Source organism: Caretta caretta, chromosome 8, assembly GCF_965140235.1.
Source record: "Caretta caretta isolate rCarCar2 chromosome 8, rCarCar1.hap1, whole genome shotgun sequence".
Classification (NCBI taxonomy): Eukaryota; Metazoa; Chordata; order Testudines; family Cheloniidae; genus Caretta; species Caretta caretta.
This window is the reverse complement of record NC_134213.1, coordinates 75,636,635-75,655,216: the sequence shown is the minus strand read 5'-3', so window position 1 is coordinate 75,655,216 and position 18,582 is coordinate 75,636,635. Positions and strand designations below refer to the sequence as shown.

Genomic DNA, 18,582 nt, shown 5'->3' with positions numbered 1-18,582 from the left:
TTAAACAATTTTTAGATATGTTAAATGTATTCAAGTTGGCAGGACCTGATGAAAACGATCCTAGGGTACTTAAGGAACTAGCTGAAGCAATCTCAGCAATTAGCAATTATCTTCGAGAACTCATGAAGGACGGGTGAGGTCTCAGACAACTAGGGAAGGGCAAACATGGTATTTATCTTTAAAAAAGGGAACAAAGAGGACCCAAGAATTATAAACCAGTCTGCTTAATTTCGATACTTGGTAAAATCCTAGAACAAATTATTAAACAATTAATTTGTAAGCACCTAGAGGTCAATAAACTAATAAGTAATAGCCAACATGGATCGGTCAAGAACAAATCGTGCCAAATCAACCTAATTTCCTTCTTTGACAGGGTTACTGGAATAATGGATGGGGAAAAGGCGTAGATGTGACATATCTTGATTTTAGTTCAGCTTATGACACATTCCCACATGACAGTCTCATAAGTAAGGTTGCAAGTCTGTCATGGAAGTCACGGGACCTCCATGACTTCTGCAGCCGGCAGGTGTGACTGACCCCAGGGCTCCCTGAGCAGCTCAGGCAGCCCCAGGGCCAACTGCACTGGCCCACCCCAGGGCCAGCTGCACCGCTTCCTCCCCCACACCGACAGCAATGGTCCCAGGCTGCCCTTGCCAGCAGTGGCGGTGGATGGGCCATCCCCCTGCCAGCAGCAGTGGTGGGTGCCCCAGAGCCTCCCCCCACAGCACCAGCGGGTGCCCCGGAGCCTCCCCCCATAGCACCAGCGGGTGCCCCGGAGCCTCCCCCTCCAGAGGAGCAGCTGTGCCCCCGGAGCACACCAGAACTCCAAAGATTTAGTCAGGGGTATGTAGTACAAGTCATAAACAGGTCACGGGGCCAGGAATTTTTCTTTATTGCCTGTGACCTGTCCATGACTTTTACTAAAAAATACCCATAACTAAATCTTAACCTTACTCATAAGCAACTAGGGAAATGTGGTCTAGATGAAATTATTATAAGATGGGAGCATAACTGTTTGAAAAACCATACTCAAAAGTGTTCATTGTGCAATGGTTCACTGTCAAAATGGGAGGATGTATTATTGAATGTTTTCATTAATTACTTGGATAATGGAGTGGAAAGCATGCTTATACAATCTGCAGACAATACCAAGCTGGATGGCGTTACAAGCACTTTGGAGGACAGGATTAGAATTCAAAATGACCTTTACAAATTGGAGAATTGGTCTAAAATCAACAAGATGAAGTTCAGTAAAGACAAGTGCCAAGTATTATACTTAGGAATGAAAAAATCAGATGGACAACTACCAATGGGGAATAACTGGCTGGGTGGTAGTATTACTGCAAAGAATCTGGGCGTGATAGTGGACCACAAATTGCATATGAATCAACAATATGAGGCAGTTACAAAAAAGGCTAACAACACTGTGGCATGTATTAACAGGAGGGTCGAATGTAAGACACAGAAGGTAATTGTCCTGCTATGCTTGGCACTGGTGAGACCTCAGCAGGTGTACCGTGTCCAGTTCTGGGCACCACACTTTAAGAAAAATGTGGACAAAGTGGAGAGAGTCCAAAGGGGAGAGAAATAAATGATCAAAGATTTAGAAAATCTAATCTATGAGGATAAGTTAAAAAAACTGACCGTATTTAGGTTTGAGAAAAAAAACTGAGGGGAGACCTGACAATAGTTAAGGGCTATTATACAGAGAACAGAGAGCAATTGTTCTCCATGTCCACTGAAGATAGGATAAGACGTACCGGTAATCAGATTAATCTGCAGTAAGGGAGATTTAGATTGGATACTAGGAAAAACGTTCTAAACTATAAAGAGAGTTCCAAAGGACGTTGTGGAATCCTTGTAATTGAAGATTCTTAAGACAAAGTTAGGCAAACACCTGTCAGGGATGGTCAAGGTATATTTGTCCTAACTCCATGCTGGAGGCTGACCTAGGTGACCTCTCGAGGACCCCTCCAACCTTGCATTTCTATAATTCTGTGATCAATGCTGGTTGTAACATACCATAGTCATTAATATGAATACAAAGTTTATCATTACAGTGTTCTGTTCTGGGCATCTGTTATGCTCTCCTTCCCTATTTGGCAGAATGGATGAAAATTCTGAAGAGCATTCTCCAAAATATACATGGAATGGTTTTTCTCCTATGTCAATATAAACTTATGCATTTCCAGGTGTGTATGTGAACGTGCCTTTCAAATAGGGATAGGCAGTGTTCTAACTCTTTTATTGGATGGTAGTAGCAAAATTCCAGGCAAAAATTAGAGAGAACACAGTATTTGAGGAAGGAGGTAAACTGTTCTTTTCAGGTCTTAAATCCTTACTCTAAAATTAATGGGGTACAGAGGCTGCAACCAGACTACTTTCCATCTTTCCATGAAGTGGGACAATATTATTCCATCCCTCATCACCTTTTCTGACTTCCTATCTATCTCTGTATCCCATATAAGTAGGTTCTCCCAGTTTCCCAAACTGGCCATATACGTCTCTGAACTTTCATTCTGTTACTTCCTGTCTGCTCGCTTTCTTCTTAGACTCTTGGCCAATTTTAGTCCATCTATCTGGAATTCTCTCTGCCCCAACAAAGAGTCACTATCACTTTCCCTTTTTAAAATTTGCCTTAAAATCTCTCTTAAAATCACTGTATTTTCCACTGAATGCATCCAATGAAGTGAGCTGTAGCTCACAAAAGCTTATGCTCAAATAAATTTGTTAGTCTCTAAGGTGCCACAAGTCCTCCTTTTCTCTTCTCTTCTGTTTATCTTAATTAATGAACTATTAATGAAAGGATTTGTTAAGGACACTGTGCCTCATATCCTTGTTTACAGCTAAACAGTACACTGCTCAGGAGGAAATATACAAAGTTGGCTTTAAGCCACTTCTTCAACTCTTTCTGTCCTGGACCAGTTGTGCAGCAACCTGGATCCCCAACATAAGGCAATGCAGCCTGATGGCTGCTCTAAGATGCTCCAGCTAACAACAGCTCTAAGGGGCTGATCTAGGAGTCAAGAATTACTCAGTACGAGGAAGCCCCTGCTTCCTATGCGGACAGCCTGGAGTGGTCACATGTAGGAGCCACTAGCATGCCTGTATGACATGAAAGGATTGCCCTACTCTGAGGTGACCTCTTGTGGTTGGCTATGTTTGTTTCAGGTCCAGTAATCATTGCCAAAACAGTTTCACAGAAAGATGAATCTGGGTCTATACAAACTGTACATGTCTCTCAGTGTATAGCTGGTACAGTGCCCTGAAATTGTACATCCTTGTGCGTACTATACGGTATTTGTATCTTACAGAGATACTAAGAATAAAACTCTCAAACAATGTATAAACAGCTGGAATATGCAAAATTTAACCTATTTACCTATGTGTTTAAAGTATACCGCTAAAATACACACAGATGCAGATTTAACCTTACCTTATTTTTCTCATTTTGAATTACTTCTAATACTTCTGCTGCATAACCTTCTTCTAAGCACTTCTGGCCTGCTACTTGAAAAAGATTGAAATCTTCTCCTTTGAAATCTTCTTCTTCTAGAATTTGCTACAATGAAAATTTATCTTTAATTTTACATTTATATAATGTAAATCACAAACAAACCCAAATTGGAGTTTAAATACAAATTTAATTTAGCTGTAACTTTAGATTTTTAGACACTAGAATACTCTGAGGGAATGCTGCACCAAAAAAATTAAAAATTCTGCACCAAAAAAATAAAAATTCTGCAAAATTCATTTGTCAAAATAACACATTATAATTACACCATTTTCAATTATTTTGGTAATTTATTTCAAAATATTAGTCAGCAAATAATTGAAAATGGTGTGATTATATTATTATTGTGTTTCTGTGTTATTTTGACAAACAAACTATGCAGAACTTTGCAGAATTTTAAAAAATTTTATTTTTTGGATCAGACTTCCCTCAAGAGTACCAGCATTCTGTGTGGTGCAATCTGGGTGTGGGCAGCTCGGTGGGGGTGAATCTGGATGCACAGAGGCTCAGTGCAGGGTTCTGAGTGCAAGGCAAATGGGGCTCTGTAGTGGAGTCCAGGTGAAGGTGGTTAGGGCTCAGTGTGGGTGTCTGGCGGAATAGGGCTGGGTGGGGTGGAGGGTCAGGATGTAGCTGGTTGGGGCCAATTGGGTGCAGGTTTGCGTGTGGGGGGCTCCTCATGCAGGGGGTCAGGCTCAGCAGGGTGGAAGTTCGGTGGGGGGGGCCTCAGTGGGGGGTTCCAGGTGCACGGATGGGGGGAGCGGATCATTGGATAGGGAGCTGCTCTCCCTGTCCACCCAACCCCCATGCATCTGGACCGCCTGCTCCAACTGAGCCTCACCACCCCACACCCGGAACCCCCACCCAGACCCCCCTCTCTGCAGTGCAGAGCTTCCTGCAGCCAGGGGAAATTTCTGGGTGTTGATCTGACCGAGCCCTGGGTGTTCTGTGCAGGGAAGAGGAAAGCAGATCCCACTCACCCCCACTGATTTACCTCTCCCCGGCTGCCTGAACAGATGCATCTGAGCTGCGTGCGTGCGAGAGAGAGAGTGCGCACATTGGTGCAGCTTCTCCTGTTTCTGCAAGGAGGCAAAGAGAATCTGCGGGCGGGGGCGCAGAATCCCCCCAGGAGTAAAACAGATACTAGTAATTAACTCAGAATACATGCCAGTCTCTCAATAACACTTTCCCTGATGTGAGATTACACCAAGTCTTTTGGAGAGGCACATTTTCTTCTACAGGCTCCTGCCTATTGCTGCTGCCTCTTAACTGGCTGTAGAAGCTACTGTTGAGGGAAGCAGAGCACTTCCTCGTCTAGTAGCAGTCTTAGGACAAGAACCAGGGAGCAGGCAATGGAAACTGAAAACCAAATCTGCATGGTCATGACAAGCGCTATCGAAAGCTCCCCTGCTTTTTTATTTAAATATGGTACAGGCAATGCCAGTTTCTATAACTTTTAGTATCTTTTTACAAAAAGGAAGTTACTTACGCATCTTTGTATAATGGCTTGAAGTTCCTCAGTTGCCATCATATCTTGACTTTGTTCTTCTGACATTGAAAAGCTCTGGCATAAGTTAGAGTACAGTACCGAGTCACATATTATAACATTATATTCAATATTATACTGGATTTAAGATGGAGATTAAAAAAGTATCACTTTTTAGCAAGTCCCGAATGGTAAAACAGCTAACAGATGGAGGAATGAGAAAGATCAGTCATTGGCAGAAGTTAAGAACGCTGAATAAAAGAACATGAGGGAAAATAGAAGAGAAAAAAGTTCAGAAATGCAGGGTGTTCTTTCATTCCACCATCTCCCGTGCATGCAAGCACTGCTATTACTTGTTTATAGGAGACAAGAAAGAGCATGCATACTGTATCTAGAGAGGGAAATTGTCCAACTATTAACAGAAAGTCCATTGCATAAGGATCAATTCCTTTACTGTCTTTGTGGAACAAAAATGAAATAGATATAATGTGACCCAATCAATAGGTTACAGATTCAGAATATCATAGCTATAGAATCAGTTTTTGAGGAATAAGATTTTGCGAGGCAGTTGTGGCAGCCAAAACTGCAATGTTGCAATTGGGGGATAAATGATTCGCTGTTGAAGAAGGTAATCATCATATATACTGACAGGTTTCAGAGTAACAGCCGTGTTAGTCTGTATTCGCAAAAAGAAAAGGAGAACTTGTGGCACCTTAGAGATGAACCAATTTATTTGAGCATAAGCTTTCGTGAGCTACAGCTCACTTCATCGGATGCATACTGTGGAAAATACAGAAGATGTTTTTATACACACAAACCATGAAAAAATGGGTGTTTATCACTACAAAAGGTTTTCTCTCCCCGCCGCCCCCATCCTACTCTCCTGCTGGTAATAGCTTATCTAAAGTGATCACTCTCCTTACAATGTGTATGATAATCGAGGTGGCCATTTCCAGCACAAATCCAGAGTTTAACAAGAACGTCTGAGGAACAGTGGTGGTGGGGGGGGAAGGAATAAGCAAGGAGAAATAGGTTACTTTTTATAATGACTCAACCATTCCCAGTCTCTATTCAAGCCTAAATTAATTGTATCCAATTTGTAAATTAATTCCAATTCAGCAGTCTCTTGTTGGAGTCTGTTTTCGAATTTTTTTTTGTTGAAGGATAGTCTGTAGGCAAGGACTGGCCTGTCTCCCAAGATTTGTGAGAGTGTTGGGTCGTCCTTCAGGATAGGTTGTAGATCCTTGATAATGCGTTGGAGGGGTTTTAGTTGGGGGCTGAAGGTGACGGCTAGTGGCGTTCTGTTATTTTCTTTGTTAGGCCTGTCCTGTAGTAGGTGACTTCTGGGAACTCTTCTGGCTCTATCAATCTGTTTCTTCACTTCCGCAGGTGGGTATTGTAGTTGTAAGATAGAGATCTTGTAGGTGTTTGTCTCTGTCTGAGGGGTTGGAGCAAATGCGGTTGTATCACAGAGCTTGGCTGTAGATGATGGATCATGTGGTGTGGTCAGGGTGAAAGCTGGAGGCATGTAGGTAGGTCAGTAGGTTTCCGGTATAGGGTGGTGTTTATGTGACCATCGTTTATTAGCACTGTAGTGTCCAGGAAGTGGATCTCTTGTGTGGACTGGACCAGGCTGAGGTTGATGGTGGGATGGAAATTGTTGAAATCATGGTGGAATTCCTCAAGGGCTTCTTTTCCATGGGTCCAGATGATGTTGATGTCATCAATGTAGCACAAGTAGAGTAGGGACGTTAGGGGACGAGAGCTGAGGAAGCGTTGTTCTAAATCAGCCATAATAATGTTGGCATACTATGGGGCCATGCGGGTACCCATAGCAGTGCCGCTGATTTGAAGGTATACATTTTCCCCAAATGTAAAATAGTTATGGGTAAGGACAAAGTCACAAAGTTCAGCCACCAGGTTAGCCGTGACATTATCAGGAATAGTGTTCTTGACGGCTTGTAGTCCATCTTTGTGTGGAATGTTGGTGTAGAGGGCTTCTACATCCATAGTGGCCAGGATGGTGTCATCAGGAAGATTACCGATGGATTGTAGTTTCCCGAGGAAGTCAGTGGTGTCTCGAAGGTAGCTGGGAGTGCTGGTAGTGTAGGGCCTGAGGAGGAAGTGTACATAGCCAGACAATCCTGCTGTCAGGGTGCCAATGTCTGAGATGATGGGGCACCCAGGATTTCCAGGTTTATGGATCTTGGGTAGTAGACAGAATATCCCAGGTCGGGGTTCCAGGGGTGTGTCTGTGCGGATTTGATCTTGTGCTTTTTCAGGGAGTTTCTTGAGCAAATGCTGTAGTTGCTTTTGGTAACTCTCAGTGGGATCAGAGGGTAATGGCTTGTAGAAAGTGGTGTTGGAGAGCTGCCGAGCAGCCTCTTGTTCATATTCCGACCTATTCGTGATGACAACAGCACCTCCTTTGTCAGCCTTTTTGATTATGATGTCAGAGTTGTTTCTGAGGGTGTGGATGGCATTGTGTTCTGCACGGCTGAGGTTGTGGGGCAAGTGACAGCAAATCTTGGGAGACAGGCCAGTCCTTGCCTACAGACAGCCCCCCAACCTGAAGCGAATACTCACCAGCAACCACATACCACACAACAGAACCACTAACCCAGGAACCTATCCTTGCAACAAAGCCCATTGCCAACTGTGCCCACATATCTATTCAGGAGACACCATCACAGGGTCTAATAACATCAGCCACACTATCAAAGGCTCGTTCACCTGCACATCCACCAATGTGATATATGCCATCATGTGCCAGCAATGCCCCTCTGCCATGTACATTGGGCAAACTGGACAGTCTCTACGTAAAAGAATAAATGGACACAAATCAGATGTCAAGAATTATAACATTCAAAAACCAGTGAGAGAACACTTCAATCTCTCTGGTCACTCGATTTCTGATCTCAAAGTGACTATCCTTCAACAAAAGAAATTCAAAAACAGACTCCAATGAGAGACTGCTGAATTGGAATTAATTTGCAAATTGGATACAATTAATTTAGGCTTGAATAGAGACTGGGAATGGTTGAGTCATTATAAAAAGTAACCTATTTCCCCTTGCTTATTCCTTCTCCCTGCCCCCCCTCCCCCCACTGTTCCTCAGACATTCTTGTTAAACCCTGGATTTGTGCTGGAAATGGCCCACCTTGATTATCATACACATTGTAAGGAGAGTGATCACTTTAGATAAGCTATTACAACAGGAGAGTGGGTTTGTGTGTGGGGGGGGGGGGGGGAGAAAACCTGGATTTGTGCTGGAAATGGCCCACTTTGATTATCATACACATTGTAAGGAGAGGAGTACTTGTGGCACCTTAGAGACTAACTAATTTATTTGAGCATAAGCTTTTGTGAGCTACAGCTCACTTCATCGGATGCATACTGTGGAAAGTGTAGAAGATCTTTTTATATACATACGAAGCATGAAAAAATACCTCCTCCCACCCCACTCTCCTGCTGGTAATAGCTTATCTAAAGTGACCACTCTCCTTACAATGTGTATGATAATCAAGGTGGGCCATTTCCAGCACAAGTCCAGGGTTTAACAAGAACGTCGTGGGGGGGGGGGGGGAGGAAAAAACAAAGGGAAATAGGTTACCTTGCATAATGACTTAGGCTTGAATAGAGACTGGGAGTGGCTAAGTTAATAGTATCCAATTTGCAAATGAATTCCAATTCAACAGTTTCTCGCTGGAGTCTGGATTTGAAGTTTTTTTGTTGTAATATCACAACTTTCATGTCTGTAATTGCGTGACCAGAGAGATTGAAGCGTTCTCCGACTGGTTTATGAATGTTATAATTCTTGATATCTGATTTGTGTCCATTTATTCTTTTACGTAGAGACTGTCCAGTTTGCCCAATGTACATGGCAGAGGGGCATTGCTGGCACATGATGGCATATATCACATTGGTGGATGTGCAGGTGAACGAGCCTCTGATAGTGTGGGTGATGTTATTAGGCCCTGTGATGGTGTCCCTGACACAAATCAGATGTCAAGAATTATAACATTCATAAAGCAGTCGGAGAACACTTCAATCTCTCTGGTCACGCGATTACAGACATGAAAGTTGCGATATTACAACAAAAAAACTTCAAATCCAGACTCCAGCCAGAAACTGTTGAATTGGAATTCATTTGCAAATTGGATACAATTAACTTAGGCTTGAATAGAGACTGGGAGTGGCTAAGTCATTATGCAAGGTAACCTAATTCCCCTTGTTTTTTCCTCCCCCTCCCCCTCCAGACGTTCTTGTTAAACCCTGGATTTGTGCTGGAAATGGACCACCTTGATTATCATACACATTGTAAGGAGAGTGGTCACTTTAGATAAGCTATTACCAGCAGGAGAGTGGATTTGTGTGTGGGGCGGGGGGGTGAGAAAACCTGGATTTGTGCTGGAAATGGCCCAACTTGATTATCATACACATTGTAAGGAGAGTGATCACTTTAGATAAACTATTACCAGCAGGAGAGTGGGGTGGAGGGAGGTATTTTTTTCATGCTTTGTGTGTATAAAAAGATCTTCTACACTTTCCACAGTATGCATCCGATGAAGTGAGCTGTAGCTCACAAAAGCTTATGCTCAAATAAATTGGTTCGTCTCTAAGGTGCCACAAGTTCTCCTTTTCTTTTATCATATATACTCTCTCTAGTTTATTTGCTCTATGATTGGAATGTAGGATATTGTTTGTTTCTTTTTACTGTCCAGACATTTTTTATTAAAATCAAAGCTCCATCACTGCTAAATTTTATCTAGTGGAATATCTTGTCATTTAGGTGTTGGTATCTTTAAACCTATTAATGAAATTTTAAGAGAGCCTGACTGACACAATGAGCTATATGCTATGCTAGCCTTTCACCTGTAGAGGGAGACTGGCTCAAATCCTTCCTATTGAAGGCAATAAGACTACTCACATGCATAAAATTAAGTACACGCTTAAATCTCTGCATAATGAGGATCGCTGCCTAATGCCTACTGGATACTTGTAAATCTCACATTTTTATTTAATAAAAAAAAAAAAAAGCCTGAGGATTTGTTATGCCTACATTTGGGCGTGCAATCACTGTGTCTGTACACTCATCCAGTGATTCTGCATGCAAATGGCTAGTTTAGTGCCTAAATACCTATCCGAAACATGTAATCTTGATATTTATGCAACATACACAGGTGCACAATTGCATACACATTTTTATATACTGTCCTCATGCATTCCATTTCAAATCTTGGCCTCACCCATCTCACATGATATATTTAAACAACTACATTAATTTGGTCCATAAAACAAACATTATTAAGTCAAATTGTACTAAAAGCATCCAAATTGTATTTAGATTACTAAAAGAATAAATGCGATAGACTAATTTGATAGACTATATTGATAGTCTACTTACATTTTATTTCACTGTGGGCCAACACTGAACCTAGACTTGTCAGTTTCACTTTGCAGTTCTCATTGCCCCATAAGTGCTGGAATTAGGAGTGCTGCCACACCCCCTGTCTTGAAGCAGTTTCCGTTATATACAGAGTTTACAGTTGGGTTCAGTGCCTCTTAGCACCCCCTCTATAAAAACTGTTCCAGCGTTAGGGTTTCCAATTTTGGTTGCGCGTATTCCTGGAGGTCTCATCACACCACAATCTTTAATTAAAGCTTAATCTTTAATTCCTGGAGACTCCAGCCCAATCCTGGAGGCTTGGCAACCCTATCCAGCATCTCTGCATTGCACTAGCATGTGCTGTTGTGTTTTGGTTCACAACACTGCAAGAGCAATGGTGACATTTCCCCAGAACTATTTTAAATTTGTTTTAAAACAAATGTATAGTCCCTATTTGGGGCCCATCATTGGGGCCTATTTGGCACAACATCAATAATGCCAAAATCATGGGGCTGAGCTCTGTGCTGCTGTAATGGTATACTGGCTCAGGGCTCATTGCAGAATTGGCGCCTAAGCGATTAATCCAGTTGTCAATATCATCTTATTCTTTCCCCTAATTTCAGTGGGAGCTGGACAGGTATCTAAGTCATTATGAAAAATTACATATTAGCTATACTTGATGAACTCCCGTCACTCATTTATAATATTTTTCACCTATTTTGATTTCAGACTTGACACAGCATGCTCTCCATAAGAACAGTCATACTGGGTCAGACCAAAGGTCCATCTAAACCAGTATCCTGTCTTCCAACAGTGGCCAATGCCAGTGCTTAAGAGGAAATGAGCAGAACAGGGCAATTATTCATCCCCTGTCATCCACTCTCACAGCAGTCAGAGACTAGAGACACCCAGAGCATGGGATTGCATCCCTGACCATCTTGGTTAATAGCCACTGATGGACCTATTCTCTATGAATTTATTTCATTCTTTTTTTAATCTAGTTATGGTTTTGGCCTTCACCCCCTGGCACATCCCCTGTATCTCCAAATACACAGAGGTCTAGTACAGGCTCTGTTCTGAACTTTTAATTGAAAGCTATTTGAGTTATTTAACTTTCCACTCCACTCCCCAAATAGATAACTCCAAACACACACAAGGAATTTCACTGGAGTCTGGGGGTTACTTAAAGAATCCGAACATCAATGAAAAATGCGACTCAGTGAGGGAATTTATTCCACACGGCTGTCAGTGCCTAAAAAGGATGAAAGCACCTAGCATCCTCCATACACTTTGGGACACTGACACTGCAGCATCCGCATCGCCGCTAGCCACACTTTGGGTATGGGGAGGATGGGCTGTATGGGATCCTCTTGGACAAGGTTCAGCACAGTAGTACGGGGGATTATAACCCATGCACTGCGTCACATCAGACGCTGCTCAATACCCCTTAGCCTAAAATAATGCAACTGGTGTCTCTTAAAGCAATAAGCAGATCGCCGTTCCCGCCAGAGGCCAGGGCTGCGGGGGCATCGCACTGAAGGAAGAGAAAGAGGAGACCGTCTGGGTGGCTCACGGCAAAATCCTCCAGCCAGAGGCGGAGGCTGTAAACAGGCCTGCGAGCTCCAGTCCTCCAACCAGGGGGGCGGGCGGGGAGGGTCGTTGGGAGTCTCCTCATCCGGCCCCTCTGAACCAGCTCCAGGGGACACGTCTGGGGAGCTGCCCCGGGTGAGGCTCGGCTCGGCTTGGCTTGAGGGACAGGCCCAGTACCCCCCATGAGCAGAACGTGCCGGGAGAGGAATAAGGAGCCCTCCGCCAGGGGGCTAAAGCCCGCAGCAGCAGCCGCTCCGCTCCGCTCCGCTCCCCTCCCCAGCAAGGCTCAGGGCCCGCTTCCCCCGGCAGCGCGAAGCCTCCTTCGCCCCAGCCCCCTCCCCGGGGCGGCAAGCACTGCGCGGCGCCTGCCTCCTACCTAGCGTGCGTCCGCAAGAGGCCGCGCTGGATCGAGCCCCGTGAGCCGCGTCTCAGGCTCCGCCTCCCACGGCGCCGCGGCGGGTGTGAGAGGTCAGGCCGGGCGGGCGATGATGGCGGCGGCGGCGCCGCTGCGGGTCGGTGCGAAGGCGAGGTCCAGCCGGAGACGCGCAGGTAGGATTAGTACAGCACAGTCACACACACGCACGCACCGCCGCCTCCCGGGCTCGTGGCCTCGTCCTCCCCGGCTCCGCGCAGGGGACTGACCCAAGCCGTCCTGGGGGGAGGGAGGTGTTAGTGGTTGGCATAAACAGATTAAGCAATTGCTTAGGGCCCCAAGCAGCTCAAGCGCCCCCCCCCATTATTAGTATGTGTTGAGGGGGGCAAAAATATTCCAGTTTAGGGCTCCCAGAGTATTAGCACCAGCACTGGGGGGGGGCTCTGTGGCTGGCCCAGCCCTATGGCATAGCCCAGCCCTGTGGCATGGCCATCCCCACTCCTGGCCCAGTGGTGTGGTGTGCCCTGGCTGTGGCGTTCTCAGCTTCTAGAATCATAGAATATCAGAGTTGGAAGGGACCTCAGGAGGTCATCTAGTCCAACCCTCTGCTTAAAGCAGGACCAATCCCCAATTTTTGTCCCAGATCCCTAAATGGCCCCCTCAAGGTTTGAACTCACAACCCTGGGTTCTCCTGTAACTATATCCTGGGTAGGACCCTACCAAATTCACATCTGTGAAAAACACGTCACGGACAGTGGAATCTGATCTCCCTTATGAAATCTGGTCCGATGAAGTGAGCTGTAGCTCACAAAAGCTTATGCTCAAATAAATTTGTTAGTCTCTAAGGTGCCACAAGTCCTCCTTTTCTTTTTGGTCTTCTGTATGATTTTACCCTATACTATACAGATGTCACTGGGGAGACTAGCCTTTCCCAAACTGGGGCTGGTTGTGGGGGGTGGTTGCAAAATTACTGTAGGGGGTTTGCGGTATTCCCACCCGTACTTTTGCGCTGCCTTCAGAGCTGGGCAGCCAGAGAGCGGCAGCTGCTGACCAAGGGCCCAGCTCTGCCGGCAGTAGCGCAGAAGTAAGACTGGCAATGCCGTACCATGCCATCCTTGCTTCTGCACTGCTGCTGGTGGCAGCACTACTTTCAGAGCTCGGCTCCTGGCCAGCAGCCACCACTTTCCAGATGCCCAATTCTGAAAGCAGCGCTGCCGCCCGCAGCGCAGAAGGAAGGGTGACAATACCACGACACCTCTACAATAACCTTGCAACCCCTCACAATCCTCTTTTGGGTCAGGACCCCTACAATTACAACACTGACATTTCAGATTTAAATATTTGCAGTCATGAAATTTAGGATTTTAAAAATCCTATGACCATAAAATATACCATAATGGACCGTGAATTTGGTAGGGCACGAATCATGGGTCATGGTGGAAATTACCATATCTCATTGTTAGTGAAGCTTGGCCAAAAGGGGGTGTCTGTATCCCAGGGAAGAGGGGATGTTGGACAACGTTGATGTAAAGGCGCTTGGCATTAGGCCACATGCACCAGCATCCATGAGAACGACATGCATTGCTCCTTTAGGGATGTGGCTTGTTGGCTGCAACTTTCACTTTCACTTGCTTCCTCCATGTAAGGACCCTGTTGTGCAGCATCATTAAGGATGGTGTCAACCTAAGTTGTTTGAAACTAATCAAATAAAACAAGCCTATTTTCTGATCAAGCACCATTTAAATGGTATGTTTTGAAAAAGTGTTAAGTGTTAAAAAAACAAAAATCTCCCCTTTTTTACATAATTCTTTTCTGCTTCTCTTTCTGTATAGAAGTTTCCTTTCAAAAGGGAGTGGCTGGCTAAGGGGAAACAGTAAAATTGCTTTGTGTCAAATGCTGTCAGCTGCACAAAGACGACAAGCTGGGGAGGCAGAAAGATATTGGAGGGGTGTTGGGACTTTTGCAGGGCTTGGTTCTAAAACTTTTTTTAGTTACAAGAAACTTAGGTTGCATCTACACTAAGAATGTATCTAAAATTTCCTACACCTTCTGCCACTTGTGCTACCAATTGGTTGGGGAAGAGGAGCTAATGTAGGTCAAACCCCTGTTAAAGTCAGCAATGTTCCACATGGGTGTAGTGCACGTGGCGCCTGTTGCAGAATCAGGGGTCATATTATTTCACCTGTTCAGAGCAGATTCAACCAACATCAGGGGGCAGAGAAAACAGTGGCAGCCAGTGCCTTGTCTACATTGGCATTTCCGCAGTTGCTGTTGCCACTGGAATTACAATGGTGGGAAATGTTACGGAAGAATCCATAGGACGGGGTGGCCACATGCAGCTCTTCAGAAGTTAATCTGTGGCTCCTTGTCTAGGCACCAACTCCGGGGCTGGAGCTACAGGCGCCAACTTTCCAATGTGCCGGGGGTGCTCACTGCTCAACCCCTGGCTCTGCCACAGGCCCTGCCCTCACTCCACCCCTTCCTGCGCCCTCCCCTGAGCCTGCTGTGCCCTCCCTCCTCCCCTCCAGAGCCTCCTGCATGCCACGAAACAGCTGATTGGGAGGGGGAGAGGTGCTGACCGGCGGGCGGGAGATGGGGAGCTGCTGACGTATTACTGTGACTCTTTGGCAATGTACATTGGTAAATTCTGGCTCCTTCTCAGGCTCAGGTTGGCCACCCGTGCCCTAGGAAATACAGTTGTTACAAAATCTTCAGGAAGAAATGTGACACCACCATCCCCAGTTAATAGTATCCCCTTTACTTGTTTTTTTGAACAATGTACAGGACTAAAATGATTTATTCTTCCCTGTCCTGTAGTTTGCCAGTAGATAGTGTGCCAACTTATTATTTGGTCTTGCTGCTGAATATTTAACTAAAAACTGCTGCAGCTATCTATTTAGAAACCCCAGAAGCACAGGTTTCCAAGCAGTTGCTTATGGTTTGGCTTGTGTGCAAATATTTCTTCCCTGAGGCTACTTTATGTATGGAAACGTATGAGCCACAAATGGATGTTTTGTTATTTTGAAAGTTAAAAGTTACATTGATTTATATATTATTTTATTACTAGGAAATAAACAGTCAAGTATTTTGAAAAATGAAGATGCAGCACAAAGGTATGATGCCTAGCTAATGTTATATAGTAATAATAATTGTTTACTTTAGAGTTCTCACCTCTTTACAGAATGTCTTTTTGCTTTTTCAGAAATTTCAATGACTGTGTATAGAAGATACTTACCATTCTAGTAATATTTAGCAAGTTTGTCTGCTATTCAGCACTGTAAGATGATTTAAACAACTCCGCAGATTTGTCTTGAGTTATTATATGCACACCTTTTCCTTCCAACCTGTCTCTGTCTGAGTTCTTTTCATTACCTTCCTAGGCTCTTCATCCCAGTCCCAATCTTCTTGCCCAGCCAGTCCCATTGCAGTCCCAGACTTCCTCCTGCTCTGGGTCCCGGTCCCAGTCCCCAGCTGTTCCACCTGAGGGCATGAAGGTTTTTGTTCTTAAAAGAAAAATGTCGCCCACTAACCAGAGTACATGTGAGAAAACATTTACATGCTGCTTTTCTTACAGTCCTGACTTCTGGATGCTGTGCTTCATTTACTATTTACTTTGGCACTGGCTCAGTTACGTATTAATCTTGTTACAATGATGTGTTTACTTCCCAAATGAACTGTTTTCTCCAATAAAGATTGTTCAGGCTGCCTGTGGGAGAAGCCCTGGATACTTCTCCAAGAACTTGGCGGAATGCCAAACCAAGTTTGGAAAACTCACTTGATGGTTCCTGGTTGCTACAAAGTTCTAGTCTAAGTGGAATACATTGCTGAGGTTACCGTAGCAAAATGCATACCAGATCATTAAAATGCTACACTTCATATAGGAGAGAGACAAAAGATATGTTTGAGAGAATTGTGTATGGTAAAGTGCTGTCTATGTAATTCAATATTTACTCTATTGTAGGAAAGCAGCACTTGAGGCTGCTATTAGAAAGAAGATTGAATATGAGAAAAAAGCTCTGCATGTTGTTGAACAGCTATTGGAGGAAGATATTACAGAAGAGTTCCTTGTGAATTGTGTATGTGTTTCTTTTACAAGGTCTTACACTAATTTGTGTCCCTAGCCCGTTTGCCAGAAGCTGGGAATGGCCGACGGGATGGATCACTTGATGGTTACTTGTTCTGTTCATTCCTCCTGAAGCACTTGGCATTGGTCACTGTCGGAAGACAGGATACTGAGCTAGATGGACCTTTGGTCTGACCCAGTATTGCCGTTCTTATGTTTTTAAAGTTCTTTTTAATTCTTGTAACAGATTTGTTTGGGTAATAACCATTCAATCATCCAGTGTCTCTTTCAGTGCTAATGTACCCTCTGTTCTTGCTTTTAATATTTCCACTGTGAAAATATATATGTCTTGTTTTTAAAAGCTTGGCTTAGCCAGCCCTACTCATGATGAGTATTGCTTACTCTAGGTGAGTAGTCCCACTGCCTTTAGTGGCTCATGGATTCCAGATTGACGAGTGTGGTGTAAAAAGTTAGGATCAGATCATCTCCTCTGTGGGAAGGGGCTTTAGAGAAAGGCCCCATGGTACCATCCTTTGACCCATATGACTTCCCTGGCACCATAGCTTTTTAGAACAATGGAAGGACTACCCATGTTGTGGTTGTTCTAGGTGAGGTTATGCAGAAAAGACAATACAGCTCCAGGTTGTATATCTTTTCTGACTACTCCCAGTTGGCCCTGCAGAACTTAATATGTGGCTGAGCCTCCTCTGCACACGGTAGGAGAGAGAGCCATGTGCAGAGGGCCTGCTCTTAATGCGCATATATATGTGTATACATATATATATATGAGATATGATCCAGATCACAGATACTATTATTCAACATGATGTAAGGATTGTAGAATCTGGCCCAAGGGGAATATATTATGTTGCAAGCGTTAAACTGAAACACTCTTGTGAAGATACCTGACAAATGATCTATTATATTTTATCTCATGTATATGTTAAGTAGATCTGGGCAAACATTTTTGTGGTTGAATCTGAGTTCAGCTTATATAAAACAAGTTCCCTTCTACTTGGTGCTGAAAATTTTTGGCTAAGTATGTACCATGACTTGGGTACTCTTGAAAATTATTTAGCAGGACAAACTTACCAAAAACATCCATATGTTGGGTGTACCGTTTCTTCAAATTGTGCCCAGGGCCATAAGCACAGTTATTTGACTCAGTGTTCATCACTTAAACAATAATATAAATGTAAAAGCATGAAAAGTGTCACTAGATTTATAATGTGTACCATGTAAAAAGTGTCAGTTAAGCTATATACACTGTGGAAATATTAGCCATTTATGGGGGAAACTGCAGAAATAACTTTTTCACAAAATTATCTAAATAAAAATATAAGATGTTTTTAATAGTACTGTCTATACACTTGCTCTCATCTTACTGTGTGTGCTCACTCTATTACCATTTTTATCTTTTAACTTCTGCTTTTTAAATAGTAGTGGTTTTACTAATTTTTGTAGTGAACAAACTTAAGCATTCATGTACTTCTGAGTTTTGAGAGTTATGATACAGTGAATACTTTTAAAATAAGTCTGTTGATAACTATTTTCTAATGATTTTAGGGAAATTTTATTACCCCATCTCACTATAAGGATGCTGTGGAGGAGCGTTTTATCATCAAACTCTGTGGCTATCCCTTGTGTCAAAATAGGCTAGAAAATGTAAGTTTCTTTTTAATTAATATTTTGATGTTAAGAGCTCTTGAGCCTTTCTTTATCTTTTCCATTCTCTCTTTGTCATTCTAATCATATGATCAGGAATCATTCTGTGTTACTCCCAGGTGAAGGTCCTGTTGCTCCCCACCAAAAATCTCTCTAAAGGGAAAGATTGAATTTGCTCTTTTGGCTATGACTACTGCATGACTGAATCCTTTGTCATCTTTGTAAACTGACAAAGAATAATATGGATTAAACATTATGGATTCATGACTCCAGCTGTGCAACAGGAAAAGTTTATTTCCCATCCAGTGTTTTCTTTTCTGTGAAAGCACATATCTCCATGGGGAAAGAGGCTTATAATGTTTAAAGACAATATATCCCCATGGATACATTTTAGAACTCTTTGTCACTGTTGGATAGGTTGGCTTCATAGGAGCCTCACTATGTGGGGTTATTGGGGACTCAGAGCCATTGCAGAGGTATAGATCTGTCTGCATAGGCCCACAGG

The 18,582-nt window shown here is 43.6% G+C and overlaps 2 protein-coding genes across 4 annotated transcripts in view; one reads left to right on the top strand and one right to left on the bottom strand.

The window, feature by feature from the left end:
• The window catches only part of GLMN (glomulin, FKBP associated protein), a 45,582-nt gene extending 33,106 nt beyond the window's left edge, over positions 1-12,476 (bottom strand). Inside the window, exons 1-3 of the mRNA XM_048861639.2 lie at positions 12,353-12,476; positions 5,001-5,075; positions 3,437-3,562 (exon numbers count right to left, since the gene is read on the bottom strand). Coding sequence (XP_048717596.1) covers positions 3,437-3,562; positions 5,001-5,066 — 192 coding nt within the window. The 5' untranslated portion in view covers positions 5,067-5,075; positions 12,353-12,476. The remainder of the gene's footprint in view (positions 1-3,436; positions 3,563-5,000; positions 5,076-12,352) is intronic.
• The window catches only part of RPAP2 (RNA polymerase II associated protein 2), a 70,322-nt gene continuing 64,163 nt past the window's right edge, over positions 12,424-18,582 (top strand). For all 3 annotated transcript variants that reach the window (XM_048861637.2, XM_048861636.2, XM_048861635.2), the window contains exons 1-4: positions 12,424-12,525; positions 15,417-15,462; positions 16,311-16,425; positions 17,979-18,077. In XM_048861637.2, the coding sequence (XP_048717594.2) occupies positions 12,462-12,525; positions 15,417-15,462; positions 16,311-16,425; positions 17,979-18,077 (324 nt within the window). In that variant the 5' untranslated portion in view covers positions 12,424-12,461. The remainder of the gene's footprint in view (positions 12,526-15,416; positions 15,463-16,310; positions 16,426-17,978; positions 18,078-18,582) is intronic.